The 19,923-nt window shown below is 42.6% G+C and overlaps 2 protein-coding genes across 10 annotated transcripts in view; both read left to right on the top strand.

The window, feature by feature from the left end:
• Nucleotides 1–5,512, top strand: part of LOC114565158 (kinesin-1 heavy chain) — a 31,634-nt gene extending 26,122 nt beyond the window's left edge. Inside the window, exons 24-26 of the mRNA XM_028593047.1 lie at nucleotides 993–1,209; nucleotides 1,452–1,605; nucleotides 3,322–5,512. Of these exons, the coding sequence (XP_028448848.1) occupies nucleotides 993–1,209; nucleotides 1,452–1,605; nucleotides 3,322–3,325 (375 nt within the window). The 3' untranslated portion in view covers nucleotides 3,326–5,512. The remainder of the gene's footprint in view (nucleotides 1–992; nucleotides 1,210–1,451; nucleotides 1,606–3,321) is intronic.
• Nucleotides 5,513–10,126: 4,614 nt separating this feature from the next.
• LOC114564881 (rho GTPase-activating protein 12) overlaps nucleotides 10,127–19,923 on the top strand; it is an 84,414-nt gene continuing 74,617 nt past the window's right edge. For 8 of the 9 annotated variants that reach the window (XM_028592537.1, XM_028592536.1, XM_028592535.1 and 5 more), the window contains exon 1: nucleotides 10,127–10,387. The gene's annotated coding sequence lies outside the window, so the exon portion shown is untranslated. Of the gene's footprint in view, nucleotides 10,388–10,413; nucleotides 10,572–19,923 lie in introns of those variants that run through there. The other variant, XM_028592529.1, reaches the window with a different exon arrangement.

Below are 19,923 nucleotides of genomic sequence, written 5' to 3'. Positions count from 1 at the left end.
TAAATACACAAACGACACCTCTTTATTATCATAAAAACATATTTTCTAACTGTATCCCTACCCTTGTCATCTTTGTTGCCATCAAAGTGTATAGGTTCAAGTGCCAACAACAATTTAAATAATAATGGAAAAATATTATATATATTATAATATTATATATATTATATAAACTTAGCACAATGAACAATTTATTCATTTCACACTGCTATGGGACAGCATCCCATTCTTCAACCAGTATTTGTCGCAAGTCAGCCAACGTGGTTGTGTCGGTCACTCTGGCACGAACAGCACGCCCAAGCTGATCCCACAAGTGTTCAATGGGGTTGAGGTCAGGACTGCTGGTTGAAGAATGGGATGCCGTCCCACAGCAGTGTGTGACCAGGCTGGTGACCAGCATGAGGAGGAGGTGCCAGGCTGTCGTGGCTGTGTATGGTTCTTCCACACACTACTGAGGCTCCTGTTTGTGAAATGAATAAATTGTTAAATTGCCAATATGTCTTGCTTATTCAAACTCCAGTCATCCAATCCACCAAACACCAAATGAGTCAATGGCAGAATAAGCTGTTTGGCATTGGCAGAGATTTGGCAAATTTTTCATGGGCACAACCCACATATTCAGAGCTGCTGCTCATCCCACAAATGCATGTTCCTTTCAAATGGGTCACCATTTGAAAGGGAACCAAGTGAATAAGATGTATTGCCAAAAAGCATTGTTACCACAGAGAAATAATCCAGCAAACACAAATGTTCTTACTTTTTGTTCTAAGTTTAATTACAATTAGGCATATCTAAACAAAACCAACAATTACCAGTCATACGCTTTAAGACATTAACTAAGGTTGTGGTAAAAACAAAGAAACTGCGATTATGTAAAAAAAAAAAAAAAAAAAAAAATGATTATCTTTGCCCAATCATGGTCCCCCGCTGGTAGGCCGATGCTAAAAAGGGACTTAAAGAAACTTAAATTTAACCCAATGCATATTGTCCCACAGCTGGTACGTGATAATGCAGACCTGCGCTGTGAGCTTCCTAAACTGGAGAAGCGCCTTCGCGCTACGGCTGAGCGGGTCAAGGCCCTGGAGTCTGCTCTGAAGGAGGCCAAGGAGAACGCCGCCCGCGACCGCAAGCGCTACCAGCAGGAGGTGGACCGCATCAAGGAGGCCGTCAGGGCCAAGAACATGGCCCGGAGGGGACACTCGGCCCAGATCGGTGAGTAGGGATGGGTGAAAGTCCCATCTGAAACTTCTTTTACTCAGGGAAGAAGCCACGGGAGCTTTGTGACACGTCTCTGTGCCTGGAGGAAATGTCCTCTTGTACCAGTATTTTCCAGATCTTTCCCTTTTTTATTAGGGTTTTGTCTGAATCCAAATGCAAATCTCCCTGCCTTCGCTAAACACCATCTGTATATCAGAAATGGCCAATCCTTAATCTCCTCTTTCTCCCCTCCGCAGCCAAGCCTATCCGGCCCGGGCAGCAGCCGGTGGCGTCCCCCACCCACCCCAACATCAACCGCAGCGGGGGAGGCTTCTACCAGAACAGCCAGGCGGTGTCCATCAGGGGAGGGAGCAGCAGCAGCGGCGGCGGCAGCACCAAGCCAGACAAGAAGTAAGAACAACTTTACTCGTTGTTTTCAGGGAGCTAACCAGACATGTGCTGGAACCAGAGAAGGAGACATTTCAAATGGCAGTAACGAACCAAGATACTAACCTAGAAATCTAAACGCACCCTAGCGGCAGCAAATTTAATTTGCAGCCAGGGGGGTCTAGGCACTCTCCGTTGACTTGCGAGCTGGAAAAACCAAAATCTGGTCAGGCCAATCACATTGTGTATAGAGTCGGTGGGTGGGCTTATGGCTGCTGCCACTGCTGGGAACAGCGGTCTTCTGGACGCATTGATGAATTCTCTTCATCTAATGTCTCCAGTATGTTTCTGGACGGAGGCCTTCGTTACACGTCATCCCACCCCCTTTAGTTCTCTCCATGTTTCCTGTCTACACCTCTACTGTAAGCCATCCGGTTAAGGCAAAATGCCTTACCAACATTTTTTTTTTTAAGTTGCACGTTTTTGGTGTTAACTGCATCTGCTGACTACAGAGTGAACCACGCGAATATAAAATAGCTATACTTGTATAGCATCTTTTAAAACCTGGAGTCAACAAACTTCTCAGAATTAGAAGTAAGACTAACATGAGACTAAAACAATCAAAAGTTACAACTTACACAACAATATGGACAAAAACACTTTAAATGAAGTTTAGAAAAATGCAATAATCAAAAAGAATAGGGTATTTTACAATAACTTTGAATGCACCCACAAGGCTTACAAGTTTCAAGAGAACGCACCGTCTGTGTTGTTTTTCTGACAGCTGCAGACTGCTCAGCGTCCCGCTGTTGTTCCAGTGAAATACAGACATACTTTACACTGTTTAGCTGTCAGCATTTTAACGGTGTTTACTCCAGCTGCTAGCTAACGGTAGGCTAACGTTACCTGCTGTCAGGTGGAAAGCCCGAGACACACCAGGCTGATAATCGGCCGTTGGACAGTCTGGCGAGGTCAGTGACTTGAGTCTGTTTGGTGTGTCCCGTGCCGTTGTCAGTCTGGGGGGCCGTCGTCCTTCATTTTGGCCGACCTGACATGTTCAGTCGCCGGCAGGACAATCGGGACTCACCTGGAAATGACTAGCGGGATGAGCGTGACTAGTCTCTCAAAATCTGACAAAAATCTTTTAAACTGACCTTTGTTGATCTTAAATGAAGACAGATTCAGCAACTGCACGGCTTATTTTTCGCTTAAAATGTTTTCAGAAACATGTTTCAGTGAACTATTTTAGTACAATATGAGATCGTATTCTGCCAAACACAGTCTGGCTTTGAATTTCCGGAGAAAACAAACCCATGTGACGCGTTCGTCCACAATCAGCTGCCGGTTTTCATTTCCGGTACCCAACCCCAGTGCATCACATGATCGTTTATATCAAATATTAGTAGTACAAGAATGTTTTTAATCAGTTTGGGATCCAGTTTTTAGTGTACATGTGTTGATGTGCAGATTTTTCCATACGTAGCAGCCACACGAATGGTGTGTGTGTGTGTGTGTGTGTGTGTGTGTGTGTGTGTGTGTGTGTGTGTGTGTGTGTGTGTGTGTGTGTGTGTGTGTGTGTGTGTGTGTGTGTGTGTGTGTGTGTGTGTGTGTGTGTGTGTGTGTGTGTGTGTGTGTGTGTGTGTGTGTGTGTGTGTGTGTGTGTGTGTGTGTGTGTGTGTGTGTGTGTGTGTGTGTGTGTGTGGTGCACTCACTACATCCCTTCTTTCTGTGTGTCTGCAGCTGAGGAGCAGCGGGGATAGAAGGACGACGCCACTGAAGAAGCCAATATCACCCCCCCAACCCGTCATTCCATTACAGCGAACCGGCTTCTCCTCGCTGCTTTGGAGCCCCGAAGGAGTTTCTGAATTATAAATATATATATATAAATATTCCTGGCCTGTACAGCTCCAGCCCCACCCCTACACACACACACACCTTCACTCACTCCCCCACTTCTCATCATGACTTACCTGATTTCTCGTACTGAATATATAAAAAACAAAAGTCTAAAAATGTAATTTAAAAAAGGGCAAGGTAATATTTGTATCCACCCCGGAAACCAAACGCAGTGTTGAGCGCGGCCTCGGCGGGCGAAACGGGCGAACCCCTCAAACGCGCCACGTTAGTTTTGGTTTTTGCACAGTCTGTCGTCACGCGTCGTTGCCGTGCGAGTAGTTGCGCCCCCGTGCCACGCTGAATGTTTTTCGGGTAAAGCGAGATCCGGAGAACCCCCAAAAAATATAAACCAACAAATGAAAAAAAAACAACCTGAAACATACAAAACAAATTTCGACCCTGCCACGAGAAACAGCTTCTAGGCTAACCTCTGTACATTTCACCGTAACTATTATCGGTTGTTAACCACACTTTTCTCTGAAATAGATTTGACATGCTACTTAAAGGAAGAAAAAACTAAAAAAACGACAAAAAAAAACTGTATGGTTTTTGAATTGACTAGATGGTGTCGAGCACTACTGTTCTGTCCGGTCTTCTTGTACAGATGTCAAATTGGCACAACTGCACACGCTTCCCTAGAGAGAGAGAGAGAGAGGGGGGGAGGGAGAGAGAGGGAGAGATGGAGAGGGAGAGAACTGTATGGAAACAACAGGGGGAACGGCTAAAAAGAAGGATTTAAAAAACAACCTCTAAAAGCCACGCCGTGCGACAGTGTACTGTAGATGTATTTAACTAAATACCTGTGGAGGCCAACTGTTTTTATCAATAAGTTAAAAATCCAAACCTATACTCGTTCATTGGTGACTTCATGAGAAGGGATGAAGAAGAAAAGTAGAAGGAAGGAAGAGAGTGACCCGTTTGATACGACGCACTTCCACCTATTCTTTTTTTTAGCCTTTGCTAAGTAGCTGACGTACTGTTTTTACTCCTCAGTGGTTGATAATGCTGTTAACGGGCGCTGCTGATGTCTCTCTGCACATTGGAGCACCCGGTGGGAGGACATATAGACTGAGACCTAGCCCCACCCGATGCTCGTCCTGTCCCAGGGGCATATAGACTGAGACCTAGCCCCACCCAGGGGGGGGCGCTGTCACTCGCTCTTCTCCAGGACCTTTTTAATCGTTGTACCGGTTTGATCCCTGCCCTATCATTGTTTGTTCTTTTTCTTCCAATGTTGCCTCGCCTCCATTTTTCTTTTTGACTGTTTTTTTCTCGTCTTCCCTCCCACACCCTTTTTGTTGTTGTTTCTTTATAGCTTTAGGATCTGTAACTGTACATGCCCCCTTTTGGTTGTAAATTTGTTTTTGCTGGGTTTTATGTACTGTATCTCTTTCATGGTTCCATAGATCATTTAGATGCATATTTGAAGTGGTGCAGCAGGTAGAGGTGGGGGGGGTATCAGTCGATGGGTCAGCCGCTTGCCGCTGATCAGCCAGTCAGGAGGGCAGGGTGTGAAATTGCACAACAATCTTCTGTCGTCATCTGGAGGTTCTTATTTAACTTAATCTAGTCAGGGGTGTAGGATTTATTTTATGTTTAATTGTCTTTGTGTTTTTAATTCCCACCACAACTTTTTTGTTTTATTTTATTTTTTTCTTCAACCCTGTGAAGCCCCACTGCATCGGCAAAGAGCTAGTCGCGATTGTAACCCCGGCGTGAGAACACTAACATCTCGTGCAAGTGCAATATACTGTCAAAGCCACTGGAGAGCAGCGAGCAGTGGGAATCATGTCACATGGAGTCCATCGGCCTGCCCTTCTTCCTCGTTAGCTTCTGTCCCCGCTAACTTGGTTTTTGTTTTTTTTCCTCATCGAGGGCTGCAAGGTTGCCATTTCAACAGCAAACAAAAAAGATGAAACATGACACAGCAGTTTTTCTGGAGCATATTCTAAGATAAGGCCGGCTACACACGTTTTCTGTCTTTCCACACCAGAAAGGTGTCTGACGTGGCGCTGCTGCTAGCCTTGTCTGGACACATGGATGTTTCCCATTGATGAAATGAAATACCATGTTAAACATAAATATATACTGATCTGATTACAGCAAAGACAACGTCGGCAGTATTGACGGCAAAATAGGCTACAAAATATTTCCTAATGGATTGACAGGTGCAATATTATTTTTTTAATTACATTTTATATCTGGATTTATATCAAAACCTCGAGACTTTCAAACATCAACATGTCATTTATTAATATGTATTTGTGTCTAAATGACATATATAAACATCTTCCTATTCTATTTTGCCTGGAAATGCTTCCAACACGCGTGTTCCGCAGGCAGTGTGTAAGCTCTAACCTGTTACCATGGGAGCCGAAATAAGAACGGACACGCCACGCAGCTGACACGCTCACGCCACGCAGCCAGTGTGTAGTCGGCCTAAGAGTATCTCCGACTCTACTCCGTGTACATGACGAGAGGGCGCCCCTTTAATATCCAGTGCAGTAGGAGATATTTAAATTAGAATATAAACAGAAGGGTTTTACAAATGCAAAGTAAAGAAACTTTTTACTGCAAACTACATACATTATCTGAGACGATGTCCTACTAAAACTTGCCCTCTTCTAACCGGAAACGTTGAGTTTAATAGCACTTCTTCACAATACCTGCACTCGGAACAACACTCCATACGTGGCTGTTTTTTTTTTTTTTTTTTGTCGACGGTAAATCATTTTTCGGAGTAATAATTAACTTTCTGCAAGCTGTCTGGTGGAGCGGCTCCCCTGTTATCTACGACAGGACAGTGTTCGGTGTCTATCGAGTCGGTTTATTCCCTCTGTGTGATCTTCTAGATTAGTTAAACATGGACCTCAAAATGTTTATCCTTTGACCTTCCACCAAAACTGGATATGAAATGGGAATAATAGTTAATGAAATAAAAAAAATAAACGGCAAAAGAATATTTGAGGTGTTTATCTTCATTGGATTTTGCATTCATTCTAAATTCCAAACAAAACCAAGTGTAGTCATTTTTTTTTTTATTACTGTGTAATAGTTGGGTCAACTTTTTAAAAGGACAAGTTTTTGAGGCTCCATCAGTGGACAAGGGTACTGGATCATTCCTTGAGAACTGGGGCACAAATAGCAGGGGCTCTGACACGGACAAAGATGGGAAGTTCATGAGATCACAGTTGTGGATTGATTGCATGATGTAAATGTATGTGTGATTAAATAATTATGAGAAAACCCTTGCATCTGTCTTTCCTTCTCGCCGTGTTTGCTTTGTTTGAGACTTCCTAATTGTTGAGCAAACAGCCTTTTAATGCTGAAGTGGTATCACGCTCACAAGTGGATTTTCTGAAATCCGATAGCGTTAATCTTATGAAGGGGGGATTATATTTCTGTGTACACTCGGTCTGAGACTGTTTGGTGTGGAAGAGCTCTAATGCCTTGACCTCAACCCAGGGGCGATACTAGGATCAGACCTTTAGGGGGGCTCAGAGAATGAGAATGTGCTAAATCAGTAATTTCACTGGATATCAATGACTATATGTATGTATTATAACAGAGGATACATGCAAAATATTGAACATATGAAAAAACTACAAAAGTCCCTTTAAGGACTACCAGAATCAAATGAATTGATAATGAGTTGTAAACAATAAATAATTAAACTTTCCTTGGTTGGATTCCAGGTGCATATCGTTGGTGACAGCGATGCAGGATATTAAACCCGTTTCTTTGAACCTGTAATGTCACTAACAGACACATTTACAAACTCTAACTTTAAGCACTAAAATTGATTTTTATTGTCATTTTTAGGGGGCTGAGTTGAAATTTAAGGGGGCTTGAGCCCCTCCTAAAAAGGCTCTAAAATCGCCACTGCCTCAACCACCTCCAACACGTGGAATGAACTGGAACTATTCTTTAAGCCTGGTCAAAAACTTCAATTAATGCTTAAACCTGAACTAATATTTGTGACTAATAATCTTGGTATGTACCAGTAAAGGATAGTTTTTGGAGAGAAGTGGGATTTTCAAATTGCTTAGTTTTACGAAAATATTGTTAAGAGACCATATGGAGACCTGTGTGTGTGTGTGTGTGTGTGTGTGTGTTCATTCCCAGGCATCCGCGGGTGGAAGTAGTGACCTCATGACTCCGTGATACAGCCCCACTAGGTGGAAACATTGAACGTTAGACTTTCCCCCTGTTACCTAGCAGCGGGTTTATATATTCAATTGCGTTTTCACGGTTCCACGGATGTCGGACTGCCCGAAAAGGTTAAATGTTTCCCCCAACAACGTTAGAATCATTTTTTTCCCTCATAGTTTGCGCAGCTGACTGACCTGCTCTCCGGTCTCCACCGGTTGCCTGGCCCGCTGATCTGGCCAAGAAGTAGTCCGGCAAATAAGCAAACATAAATCTATGAATTGTTTAAATATTTTTTGGGGGTGGTTATTGTACAGAATAAACAAACGGGATACAAAGTGGTAAGTAAGCGGTAGATTTGCTGATAGGGGTTTTGTTATCTTTTGACCGAGCCACAATAGCTGTATTCCTTGTTTCTGCTAAGCTAAATTAGCCGGCTGTGGCGGTTCAGCTTCGTATGTGTAACGTTAATATCACAGACATGAAACCATCACAAAAGATAAGTTTGTTTAACATTAAACCGTGGCAATATTACAGGGATGGCATTAAAGGTGCACTATGAGTTCCTGCATGGTTTCAGCGCAATTTCATTTTTGTCTCAAATCATAGTCATCTCTCCTTGATCCGCTAGCTGCCTGGCCCCTGAACACACCGCGAAGAAGCCCGGTCTTGGGAGACAACACAGGGGTCGTAAACGTCAAACAAACACTAGGGGCACAGGCTGTGCACCAAAATACAACACACCACGTTCCAGCCAATCACCGACAAGATGGTTGGGGGAGGGGGTGGGGCAGCGGTGTAGTCTACGTGATACTCCGGTATACGCAGTATACCCACTAAGAAAGCTCCAGGATTTCCATATACCCACTTAAAAAGGCCCAATGACACGCAACATACTTTCCATTATATTTTTGATATATTTTGAATTGTCATCTGTGTTTTTCTTCTTCATAATAAAGGGATTTCCATGTAAAACGGTGCATAAAAGTGTATCAGAATACAGGATATGAAGTCGTTGATGCTCAAAACTTCCCTGGGGGAGGACACCCAGAACCCCCACTGATGTGGGCACCCCTCCCCCAAAGGCAGATTCTGGCCAATATATATATATATATACAGTACAGTATACCCACTACAATACATTAGACTACACCACTGGGTGGGGGTTAGTGACAGTCATGACAGTTATGGAAACATGGGGGGAGGGGCGAGCTTGGGCTGTGTCTCAAACCGCCTACTTGCACACTTCAAACACTTAGTTTTAAGTATATAGTGGAGATAACAAAAAAGTCAGAGCACTGAAAGTACCCGGATGACCCCCTAAAAACGGTCAAAAAGTTAAGTGTGGAGCGATGGACACTACGCGCACTAAACGGGCGCCATCTTGACTACGCAGCGGAAAGGGGAGGGGCCAGGGACGTCGACCGGTGGCTGATTGGACCAACGCGTCACGTGGTTCTGGCTGCTCCCGGATTTTACAACAGAGCATAATGGCGGCTCGTTCAGAATACGATCTCGTTTTTTACGAAAATAGTTCACCGAAACGTGTTTCTGAAAACATTTTAAGCGAGAAATAGGCCATGCAGTTGCTGAATCTGTTTTCATTTCAGATCAACAAAGGTCAGTTTAAGAGATTTTCGTCAGATTTTCAGAGGCGGCGGGGCGAGCCGACTGTTCGTCATTTCCGGTAAGTGTTTTAACGTAAGTGTTCCGTTTGGGACGACACTAACCATCGAAAGTGGGCACTACGGCAGGAAGTAGTCAGTGCACATTAGCAGTATACTGACAGAAGTGTGCGGTTTGAGACACAGCCTTGGTCTGTTTGGTTTGGAATTTACTAGGAACGTCAACAGAAGTGACCACACAGGAACTCATAGTGCACCTTTAACCCTCTTAGAACACGGAGCTATAGTACAACCTATTTTGGTCTATGGTACAAGAAAAAAAAGTTAAACAAACATTTGAGAAGTTCTCATATTGATTTAGTTTAACAGACGTTTAACAGAAGTTATTTAATTTGACAGAAGTTAAACAAAAATAATGTTGCATCGTCATGCAATGTAGCCGTACTTCCAGTAAAACCGTCAGGTGGCGCTGTTTGAGTCCACACTTACTGACTCGAGGGCTCAAACCAGAGTACAACATCAAACAAGAGCGCTCACTCTGAATGTATTTCCGCACCGAACATGGAGCCCCCCCCCTTTAATGAGTTAATGCCATCCATGCTTAACGGCAACACATTAACAATGTTGTGTTAGCAGTTCAAAAAAAAAAAAAAACACATTTATTGTTGCTTAAAATATCGGGTCTAGTGTGTCTGCGCCAGAATGATCACTACTTGCACAATGCACCCCCCACCCACACCCACACCCACCCACTGTATGGGTCAGTACAGTACAACCCCCCCCTCTACAGGTATCTGCTAACGAAGGCGAGTCAGAGATTTGGTCCTGGAAAACATTTAGAGTGATATATCTTTTCAATAGACGATCTTTGCTGATGTGTAGTTGCCAAAGTTGTCAGGGCAGGCGTGAGTGCACGGGAGCGAGCACTGCCGCTGTGGATTACACCGGGCCGGGAAGAGCAGGAGAGAGATAGGAGCGCCGCTATCCGACAGACCTGACAAGTAAACTAACGTTAACCACTTTCACAGAGTGGTCGGTCCGCACAAGAGTTTGCGAGAATTGAAACTCATCTCAGGAGCATTGGAGCGCGTTTTCCTCCCTTTTTCTCCACGGAGCGTCCCACACCAGTAAAGAAGGTACGTTAAGGTGCGGATCTTTGACTGCGGCGGCAGTGTTCTGGACACCGAGGAATGTTTAGCAGGAAAGCTAATTAGCTTGCTAACGTTAGCGCCAGATTAGCTCCTGTAAAATCAAGACAGACGCCCACGCAAGAGCCGTAACGTTAATGTTGAAATCACAACACGGGCATAACCGTTAAAGGTAAGACTTTTACGCCCTTGCTGAAAGTGGCCAAAAGTATTTCCATAGCTAATTAAGTTTAGAGGAATGTTGTACAAATAACCAGGAACTGTAAAGTGAACTAATCCCCGTAGGAATAACGTTAACTAGCTAAATAAGTAGTAGCTATCATACAATATCAGCACTAGCGCCTGACTGTTTGTTTTGTTCCATCGAGTTGCTGTTAAGCAGCTAGCTCGATAACGCAGGCAGACATGTGAGAGTAAATGTTTGGCCGTGTGTTAACTTCATTATCTGTCAGCAGTAACATGAATCTGTCAGGGTGCAGCACGGAGCGGCTCTTTTAAATGTGGTAACGTTGAATCATAATGTTAGGGCTGGGCAATATATCGATATTATATCGATTTCGTGATATGAGACTAGTAGGGCTGCCACCTCTTAGTTGATTAGTCGACTAATCGGTCGTTTTGGTCTTAGTCGACTAAGATTTCTTTAGTTGATTAGTCATATTTTATGCTTATTCATGCTTAATTACTCATTTCCAAGAAACTTCTCAGCACATTTATGGTAAACACAAGATTTAAAGTGGTGCTTTTGCAGGATTAATTGTGGAGAAACTCAGTTTTACAGATGATTAATTAACTACATTTATATTGTGCTTTTCTAGTCTTAACCACCTCTCAAAGCGCACAGCTCTGTCAATTAAATCAACTAATAGATTAGTTGACAAAATTGTATAAGTGTTAGTCGACTAAGAATTTCTTTAGTCGAGGACAGCCCTAGAGACTAGATATATCGTGATACCACACAAGCGTTGTCTTTTACTGGTTTTAAAGGTCCCATGACATGGTGCTCTTTGGATGCTTTTATATAGTGGTCTTAGTGGTCCCCTAATACTGTATCTGAAGTCTCTTTTTATATAGACCTTAGTGGTCCCCTAATACTGTATCTGAAGTCTCTTATATAGACCTTAGTGGTCCCCTAATACTGTATCTGAAGTCTCTTTTATATAGACCTTAGTGGTCCCCTAATACTGTATCTGAAGTCTCTTTTTATATAGACCTTAGTGGTCCCCTAATACTGTATCTGAAGTCTCTTTTATATAGACCTTAGTGGTCCCCTAATACTGTATCTGAAGTCTCTTTTATATAGACCTTAGTGGTCCCCTAATACTGTATCTGAAGTCTCTTTTATATAGACCTTAGTGGTCCCCTAATACTGTATCTGAAGTCTCTTTTATATAGGCCTTAGTGGTCCTCTAATACTGTATCTGAAGTTTCTTTTATATAGACCTTAGTGGTCCCCTAATACTGGATCTGAAGTCTCTTTTATATAGACCTTAGTGGTCCCCTAATACTGGATCTGAAGTCTCTTTTATATAGACCTTAGTGGTCCCCTAATACGGTATCTGAAGTCTCTCTTATATAGACCTTAGTGGTCCCCTAATACTGTATCTGAAGTCTCTTTCCCAAAATTCAGCCTTGGTGCAGAATTACAGCCACTAGAACCAGTCCCACAATGATCTTTCCTTAGGATGTGCCATTTCTGTGTCTGTAGCTATTGAGGAGGAGAGAGGGGGGGCAAGGTGGAGGGTGGGGGTGTGGCCTTGACCAACTGCCACTTTGCGCGTTTGAAAGCCATGATGTCTCTCTCTCATGGGTGGGCTAAATTCTCTGGGCGGGCAAATCAGAGAAAGGGGAGGTAACCTTGCTCCTTATGACCTCATAAGGAGAAGATTCCAGATCGGCCCATCTGAGCTTTCATTTTCTCAAAGGCAGAGCAGGATACCCAGGGCTCGGTTTACACCTATCACCATTTCTAGCCACTGGGGGACCATAGGCAGGCTGGGGGAACTCATATTAATGTTAAAAAACCTCATGAAGTGACATTTTCATGCCATGGGACCTTTTTAAAGGCTCCATTACAGTAAAGTGATGTTCTTTTCTGAACTTACCAGACTGTTCTAGCTGTTCTATTGTTTGCCTTTTCCCCACTTAGACATTATGTCCACATTACTGATGATTATTTATCTAAAATCTAAGTGTGAAGATATTTTGTTAAAGCACCAATTGTGGTATTTGGTGTTTTAAGCCCCCAACGTCGTCTTCCAGGCAGCGCTGCATGGAAGGCGTTAGGGTTAGGTCCCCCGAACCAAGGGGGAAAGCGCTCCAAGTTTACAAACTCATCCAGTGATTCAGACCAGAGCAAACCAACTGTAGGCGTGAAAAGGCCCTTATGCTCCCGTTGGTCTCCTCCGTCAGGGAGGCCACACTATAAGTGAGCTGCACCTTGCTGTGGTTGAAGCGGGACAGATTGTGGTTACTGACAGTAGCAGGGCAGGGGACCTCGGGGAGTTGGAGGAAAGTGGCGGTGAGAGGTGGCTAACTGGGGCAGCCTGTGCTGAATCCAGGCTTTTCAAGGGAACGTGGCCCTATTACGTGGTGTGACTGACCACGTGCAAAGGTCACAGTGTTAGTTACAGTTAGTTTCTGATGTCCCAAATTGTACCTTCAGATTCCCATTGTAAAGGTTCCGTTCAGCCAAAATCACATTTATACTGGCTTTCGAAGGGAGAACATTTCTCTTTGTTTCATATCATTAAAGGTAAAGTTAGGATTTGATGTCCGATATCCGACTCATTTTAACAGAGGAAGAGAGCGGTCGGCGTGAGACAGCGCCACAGTGAACTGCACGCTGCGATCTCGTCACACCTACTGATTTATATATAAACACTGTTTTTATTTCTATGTTTCTCCCCTTCTCCTGAACATTCAAAATGAGCGCGATAACCTCATTTCACTTTTGACTCTTTAAATAGCTCTGCAATGGGAGAGAAATGTGTTCTCTGTGATGAAAAGAACTCACTCGGAGTAATCTATAGGAGCCATGTATATTATGTTTGTTTCATTTGTTTTCACCTATTACGTAATGTAGGACGTCATGGGGGTTGGTCCGACATTAATCAGTGGATTTACACACCTGTGCACCTGCATAGCTGAGGCTGTTGCATTTTCTGTTGAGTTTCATCACCAGTTTCACCACATCCACATTCACCTTTTTGTGCAGTATTTTTCAGGCGACTGAATTTAGTTAATGTTTTTTTCCCCGAACTTTCAAATGAACAATAAATCTTTGAAAGCATATCACGGATCAGAATTGGCGGGAGAAAATGGGAGGAGGTGTTTCCTACATGTGCTGACAACCGCCACATTTTTTGAACCACCTAACAGTTGAGATAGTGCCACACACAGTTCTTCCTCCACCTTCCCATGACTTAAGACTCTTCAGCTTCATCATGTCTTGTAGAGGTGGGGAAAATGATTGAAAATCTTATGAATCAGGATTTTTTGGACAGCAATTTTTAAAATCAATTCCCCTCCCTAGAATCAATTTTTCTTTTTCTTTTTTTTTTTTTTTTTTTTTACCAACAATTCACCTAAATATTTTCTGTCTATACCATACCTCTGACGGCGGCTACATCATATCTGTTTCCAGAGTTTCTAATAACGCTGTTTAAAAGAACGGCGTTAGGTAACGTAATTTTTTCAGTAACTGGGTAATCTAACTAATTACTTTCTCCGTCGTTACAACGGCGTTAACGTTACTGGTCTTTAAATGCAGCGCGTTACTATGCATTGATTGAATAAACTGTAATCTGAACGCACCCCTGGCTCACAGCTAGTGAGGAGGTGGGTTAATAACAAGGTAAGCAATTATGATTGGCTAAGGCAGAGTCATGTTTTATGGTAGCCAATCAGGGCCAGTGTTTTTACACACATGCCAGCACACGCGCCACTCGCACACACAACAGCTAAACGGATTAGATGAAGCAGCAGAGATGGCAAGTCAGGAGCAATCCGATGAAAAGTTGGCATTTTCAAGGTGGAGATATAAGCACTACTTCAAATTCATTGTGGTCAAAGGCAAGAACGTGCATGTAATGTGTACATTATGTCCAGGAGCGAGGACTTTGTCGACATCCGTTGTAAGCAACTCTAATTTAATGAAGCATCTCACAACGACACGCATCTACAAAGCTAGTGGCCAAAACCAGCGATACCTCCACCACCGATGATAGCTCCTCCAAGCAGCAAAAGCTAGATCTTAATGCCTCTCAACAAAAACCATATGATAGGCAGGTATGTTGTTAAAAGTATATGTGTCATATAAGTTTATATGGTGTAACTGTTTACTTTTCTTACAAAGATAATACTTGAAGTGCAAGATAAACCTCGACGTGCAATAAATATCGAAAGTTATGTACAGACACTTGTCTGTTCTACTTATTTCAACTGACTTGTGAAAACTGCAAAAAAAAAAAATAATCCAAATTCTTTGACATATAGCAACTTTTTTTTTAAACAGTATTGCAAATAGTTACTTTCCCTGGTAACGAGTTACTTTTATTATAGATTAATTCAATTACTAACTAAGTTACTTTTTGGAACAAGTAGTGAGTAACTATAACTAATTACGTTTTTAAAGTAACGTTCCCAACACTGTCTGTCTGTTTCCAGCAAAACAGACCGGAAGCAGAAAATGCAGAAATTCCATGTTAAGTTCTTCTTGTCATGTCAGACTGACTGACTGACTGACTGACTGACTGACATGTGATGTGCTTCTTTCTTTAGAAATGTCTCATGATATATTGTCTCTAGAAGTGTATTATTCAACTTTTGTTTTCGTTAAAGAAGGAAAAGAAAATGGCAATACTCGATACTATTGAATCGCAATCAATGAAAAACGCTTTACAAATTAAATAGCCACCCATGTATCGTGAAAGAATCCAATCTGGGCAAAAGCACATCGTCCCAGCCCCAATGTCTTGTGGCTCTGGATGGCTTTATTCTTGGGACCCACCCATCCACCCCACAGCGCGCTGTAAATCTCATTACCATCACATCAAATTAAGGGGCTGCCTCTGATTTTGCTGATTGGACTCTGAGAAGATTTGTGCTGTCCACTGAATAGCCGCGCCGATGCCAGAGCTTAATCTAGGCAGGGATGAGTGAAAGAGACAACTGCCTCCAGGCACTTAACCTTCTAAATACCTGTCAATATGGAGAATAAGAGTAACCACAATGTCTGTGTTGTACTGTTGCATTTTTGTTTACACATAAGCTGCAATGTCTTGGAAAATCGGCGTAACAAATGTTTCAAAGTCTTTAATGTTATTGGTTGTGTTAGATAGTAGCGCGTTGTGTGAGATTAGGGTTTGTCCTGAATCCACAGCTGTCAGACTGGTTTTTGTTTTCCCTAAAAACTTTGGCAGGACATAATGACGAGTAGTGAATGAGTGACAAGAACACAACCAGGTGACAGGTTGCGCAAGGAAGGCAGGAAATTAACTTTGTTGTTATCTGCTGCAGTGACTCAAGTCCCAACATTTTCCAGCCACTTTAGTGACAAGCAGTACTTCTGGAACAGAGCATTGTAAAGAATATTTGCCGATGAGCAGGTAGTAGTCTATATCCACGACGTTCCACCTCCGGGTTTGTTCCGGTGCCGCCGGATGTCCCTTCTTTTTGGCCGGATGTCCGTCACCTTCCTCTTTCTTTGTGTTGCCGTTCTAATCCAGACAGCTAGCTAGACTATCTGTCCAATCAGAGTTTTCTGTTGCACGACTAAAACTACTTTTAAACGTACACATGTTCCACCAAAACAAGTTCCTTCCTGAGGCTATTTAGCAGAGGCACAGTGGCTCTGTCTGGCGCTTAGCGCCGCCCAAAACAATTGTGATTGGTTTAAAGAAATGCCAATAAACCAGAGCATGTTTTTCTCCCATCAGGGAATGCTGTGTGGGCTAGCCAGACCCTCCTTTGCAGAGCTGTGGAGGGAGGAGTGGCAATGCGAGACTTAGCACGTAGAGAAAGTCAGGATTGACCAAACGGACTCTGGGCAAGCCACAGAGCTCTTCCGTGAAGTGTGTAATGGAGCATTCAGTGCTGCAATGTGCACAGATAAAATCTCACACCTACTGTGGATGATGTAAGTGAATGAAAACCACGAGGTACGGTTGCTCAGTTATTGTGGGTAAATACTGCTAATTAGAGCTGGGACGATGTGCTTTTGTCCCGATTCGATTCTATCGCGATACATGGGTGGTGATTTAATTTGTATTGCGATTCAATAGTATTGAGTATTGGCATTTTCTTTTCCTTCTTTAACAAAAACAAAAGTTGAATTATACACTTCTAGAGACAATATATCATGAGACATTTCTAACAACAAATTGTTCTCTAAGAAGAATGCACATCACAAGTCAGTCAGTCTGACGTTTATTTTATTTGTAAAGAAGAACGTAACATGGAATTGGAAACGGATATTGATGTAGTCGCCGTCGGAGGTACGGTATAGACAGAAAATATTTAAGTGAGGGGAATTGATTTTAAAAATCGCCGTCAAAACAATCCCGATTCATAAGATTTTTAAATGTTTTCCCCCACCCCTAGAAGACACGATGAAGCTGAAGAGTCTTAAGTCATGGGAAGGTGCAGGAAGAACTGTGTGTGGCACTATCTCAACTGTTAGGTGGTGAAAAAATGTGGCGGTTGTCAGCACATGTCGGAAACGCCCCCTCCCATTTTCTCCCGCCTCAGCAAAACAGAAAGCAGCACCTCGGAAAGAGGTTTTCAACGTTAGAGGGAAAAGAATCGATTTTAAAGATTGTCGCTAAAAAAAAATCACGATACATAACGATTTTAGATTTTATTCCCTTACACTTACTGCTCGTTGTGATTGATATCTGATTGTTCTTATTTATTAAGTGCCTTTCGAGTAGCCTAAGGCTGATTTTATCCAGTTAAAAAGCAGCCAAAGCATCCCCCGCCTCAGTCGACATGTCTTCAACACAAGGATCAGATGGAAATAGAAGGAGCCCAGTCCTCTTCCAGCCAGCTGAATTAGCAGGTCCCAGGTTCACGAGGAAGGCTGCCAGGTCTTGTCATGATACACCCATCACCCAGTCTAATGCTTCGCTAGTCCACTGTGTGTTGTAGCGTTGAGCTGTGAATTGGCATTTAAACGCGGTGTTTTGTGTAATTTGGCTAATGTAATAGCCAATAGATTTGGCGAGATTTCCCTCCGTGCCTGTTAGCCTGAACCCAGCGCGGTAATCCATGATGATGGGATCCCTGTGCTCACTGTATCAGGAGTAATCCCGGCGCTGTCGGCCTGATCACAGATCTTTTATTAAACCGATGCACAGCTGCCATTAGCTGCCTAACCCACTTTTTTACTGGCTGTGAAACATTGCTCCCGGTACTCAAGCGGCTGTAAAAGGGTGTAGCTCATGTTGCTTTGTGTGTGTAGAATTTGTAAAATTTGATTTATTGTCCAAGAGGACAGTACACATAGCGACATACATATATACACACAGCACCATATAGATATACACACTTAACCCGACTCCCAACCCTCGATTAGAAAAGGACAGCAAAGTCATTCTCTATTAGTCTACTCCCCATATAAAACCATCAGGACGTGGTCTGTCTGACAGCCACAGCCTTGGCAATGAAAGTCACTTGCTGTGTGGTTGGTTTGGTGCCCAGTCTGCTGTGGGCTCTGTGTCTGTGTGCATTATGACCGGTCATCATTGGTGTGCATGTAAACATACTGATTGTCTTAGCTTTGGCCTCTGTTTTTGTCTTTATTTTCCCTTTGGATTATTATTATTATTATTATTATTATTATTATTATTATTATTATTATTATTATTACTGAACTCAAGTTTGCCGTCAAAGTTCACTCCGGATAAGACGCGCCTTTTTAAACTAAGGTTTGGCTCCATTGTGCTTCTGGTCGGTCTAGTTAAGTTATGCACATTTTAAAAATAACTTTAAAAAAAGCACTTCAAAGCTCAGCTTGCTCAAGGTGTGCTGACGACTCACCTCATGTTGTGTGAGAGAGGGGGGGAAGAGAGAGAGTTCAGCAAGAAGCATTGGACTAATCTCTGGGCTGAGCAGCAACATGCCTCAGTTGCTGAGACAGAGGAGCAAAGAGGGGTGGGGGGAAGACAGAGTTAGACACAGATATACAGCCGTGGAGGAAGAACATGTGAGTCACATTACTATCTCTCTTTCCCCCCCCCCTCATGTCGAACATTATGTGCTGCTCCGAAGCCTTTGAAGAGAATTAAAGCTCTTTCCTTTTTGTTTTTCATTCATTTGTTCTGATTAGGTTAGTGGAGTAATAGGCTTTGGAAAAACATGTGGTGTTTGTGTCTTTGTTGTATGTGTTGTCAGAAGAAGACAGAAAAGGAAGAGGCATCTTTATAAAGGCCTTACCAAGACTTAAGGTGGTGAACTTCAAGATAGTTATTTCACTTTGTTTTGTTGTTGTCATTATAGAGCCTTTTTCCTAAGGTTTTAGTTTCCCTGGGTGACACTATATTCTGTCAATGGTCACTATTGCTGCTGATACCCAGTTACTTGTTCCAAACAATCTGCTCAGTGTTAAAGTGTAAAGTGTAATCCCTAAGCAATGTATTTTTAGAGTAAAATATCTTTACTAAATGGGAAGTAGACTTAATGTACAGCTGGCTTTGACAAGCCTAGGGTTGGGTACCGAAATCCGGTTCCACTACGCAACCGGTAGGAATCGGACCGGATTAGAACGCAAATTCTGGTTCCTCATTTCGGTTCCACTTAATGTGTCGACTGAACGTAAAAACTTTCTCTGTAATCTACCGTTAGCTAGCTACCATAACTGTAGGCTACTTTTAAAGTGCCATATTTAATATTTGTATATTTTCCCTCTGGGCTCACCAAAACAGACGTAAAAAGCATATTAACCGTTCACTGCACGTGATCGCTAGAAAACATATTAAATCTTTGATGTCGTTTTTCAAGAATCGGTTTAGGAATTGGAGTCGTTTTAAAAGTACCGGTTTCGGCATCGCAATCGTAAAAATCCAAACGGTACCCAACCCTAGACAAGCCAGCTATAAAATAAAATATCTTCACTTTGTTATAGGGCTGGGAAGTATATTGATATTATATCGATATCGTGATATGAGACTAGATATTGTCTTAGATTTTGGATTGGTAATATCGTAATATGGCATAGTGTCTTTTCCTGGTTTTAAAGGCTGCTTTACAGTAAAGTGATGTACTTTTCTGAACTTACCAGACTGTTGTAATTCTTCTATTGTTTGCCTTTTCCCCATTTAGTTATTATCAACATTACTGATGATTATTTATCTAAAATCTAAGTGTGAAGATATTTTGTGAAAGCACCAGTTGTCAGCCCTAGAATATCGCTGCAATATTGATATCGAGGTATTCGGTCAAAAATTCGTGAAATCAGATTTTCGCCCAGCCCTACTTTGTTAGCACGATATTTAAGCAAATACTGACAGGAAATGCACTTTTAG

The sequence above is a fragment of the Perca flavescens genome, chromosome 12, assembly GCF_004354835.1.
Source record: "Perca flavescens isolate YP-PL-M2 chromosome 12, PFLA_1.0, whole genome shotgun sequence".
NCBI lineage: Eukaryota > Metazoa > Chordata > Actinopteri > Perciformes > Percidae > Perca > Perca flavescens.
This window is presented reverse-complemented; position numbering and strand designations above follow the sequence as displayed.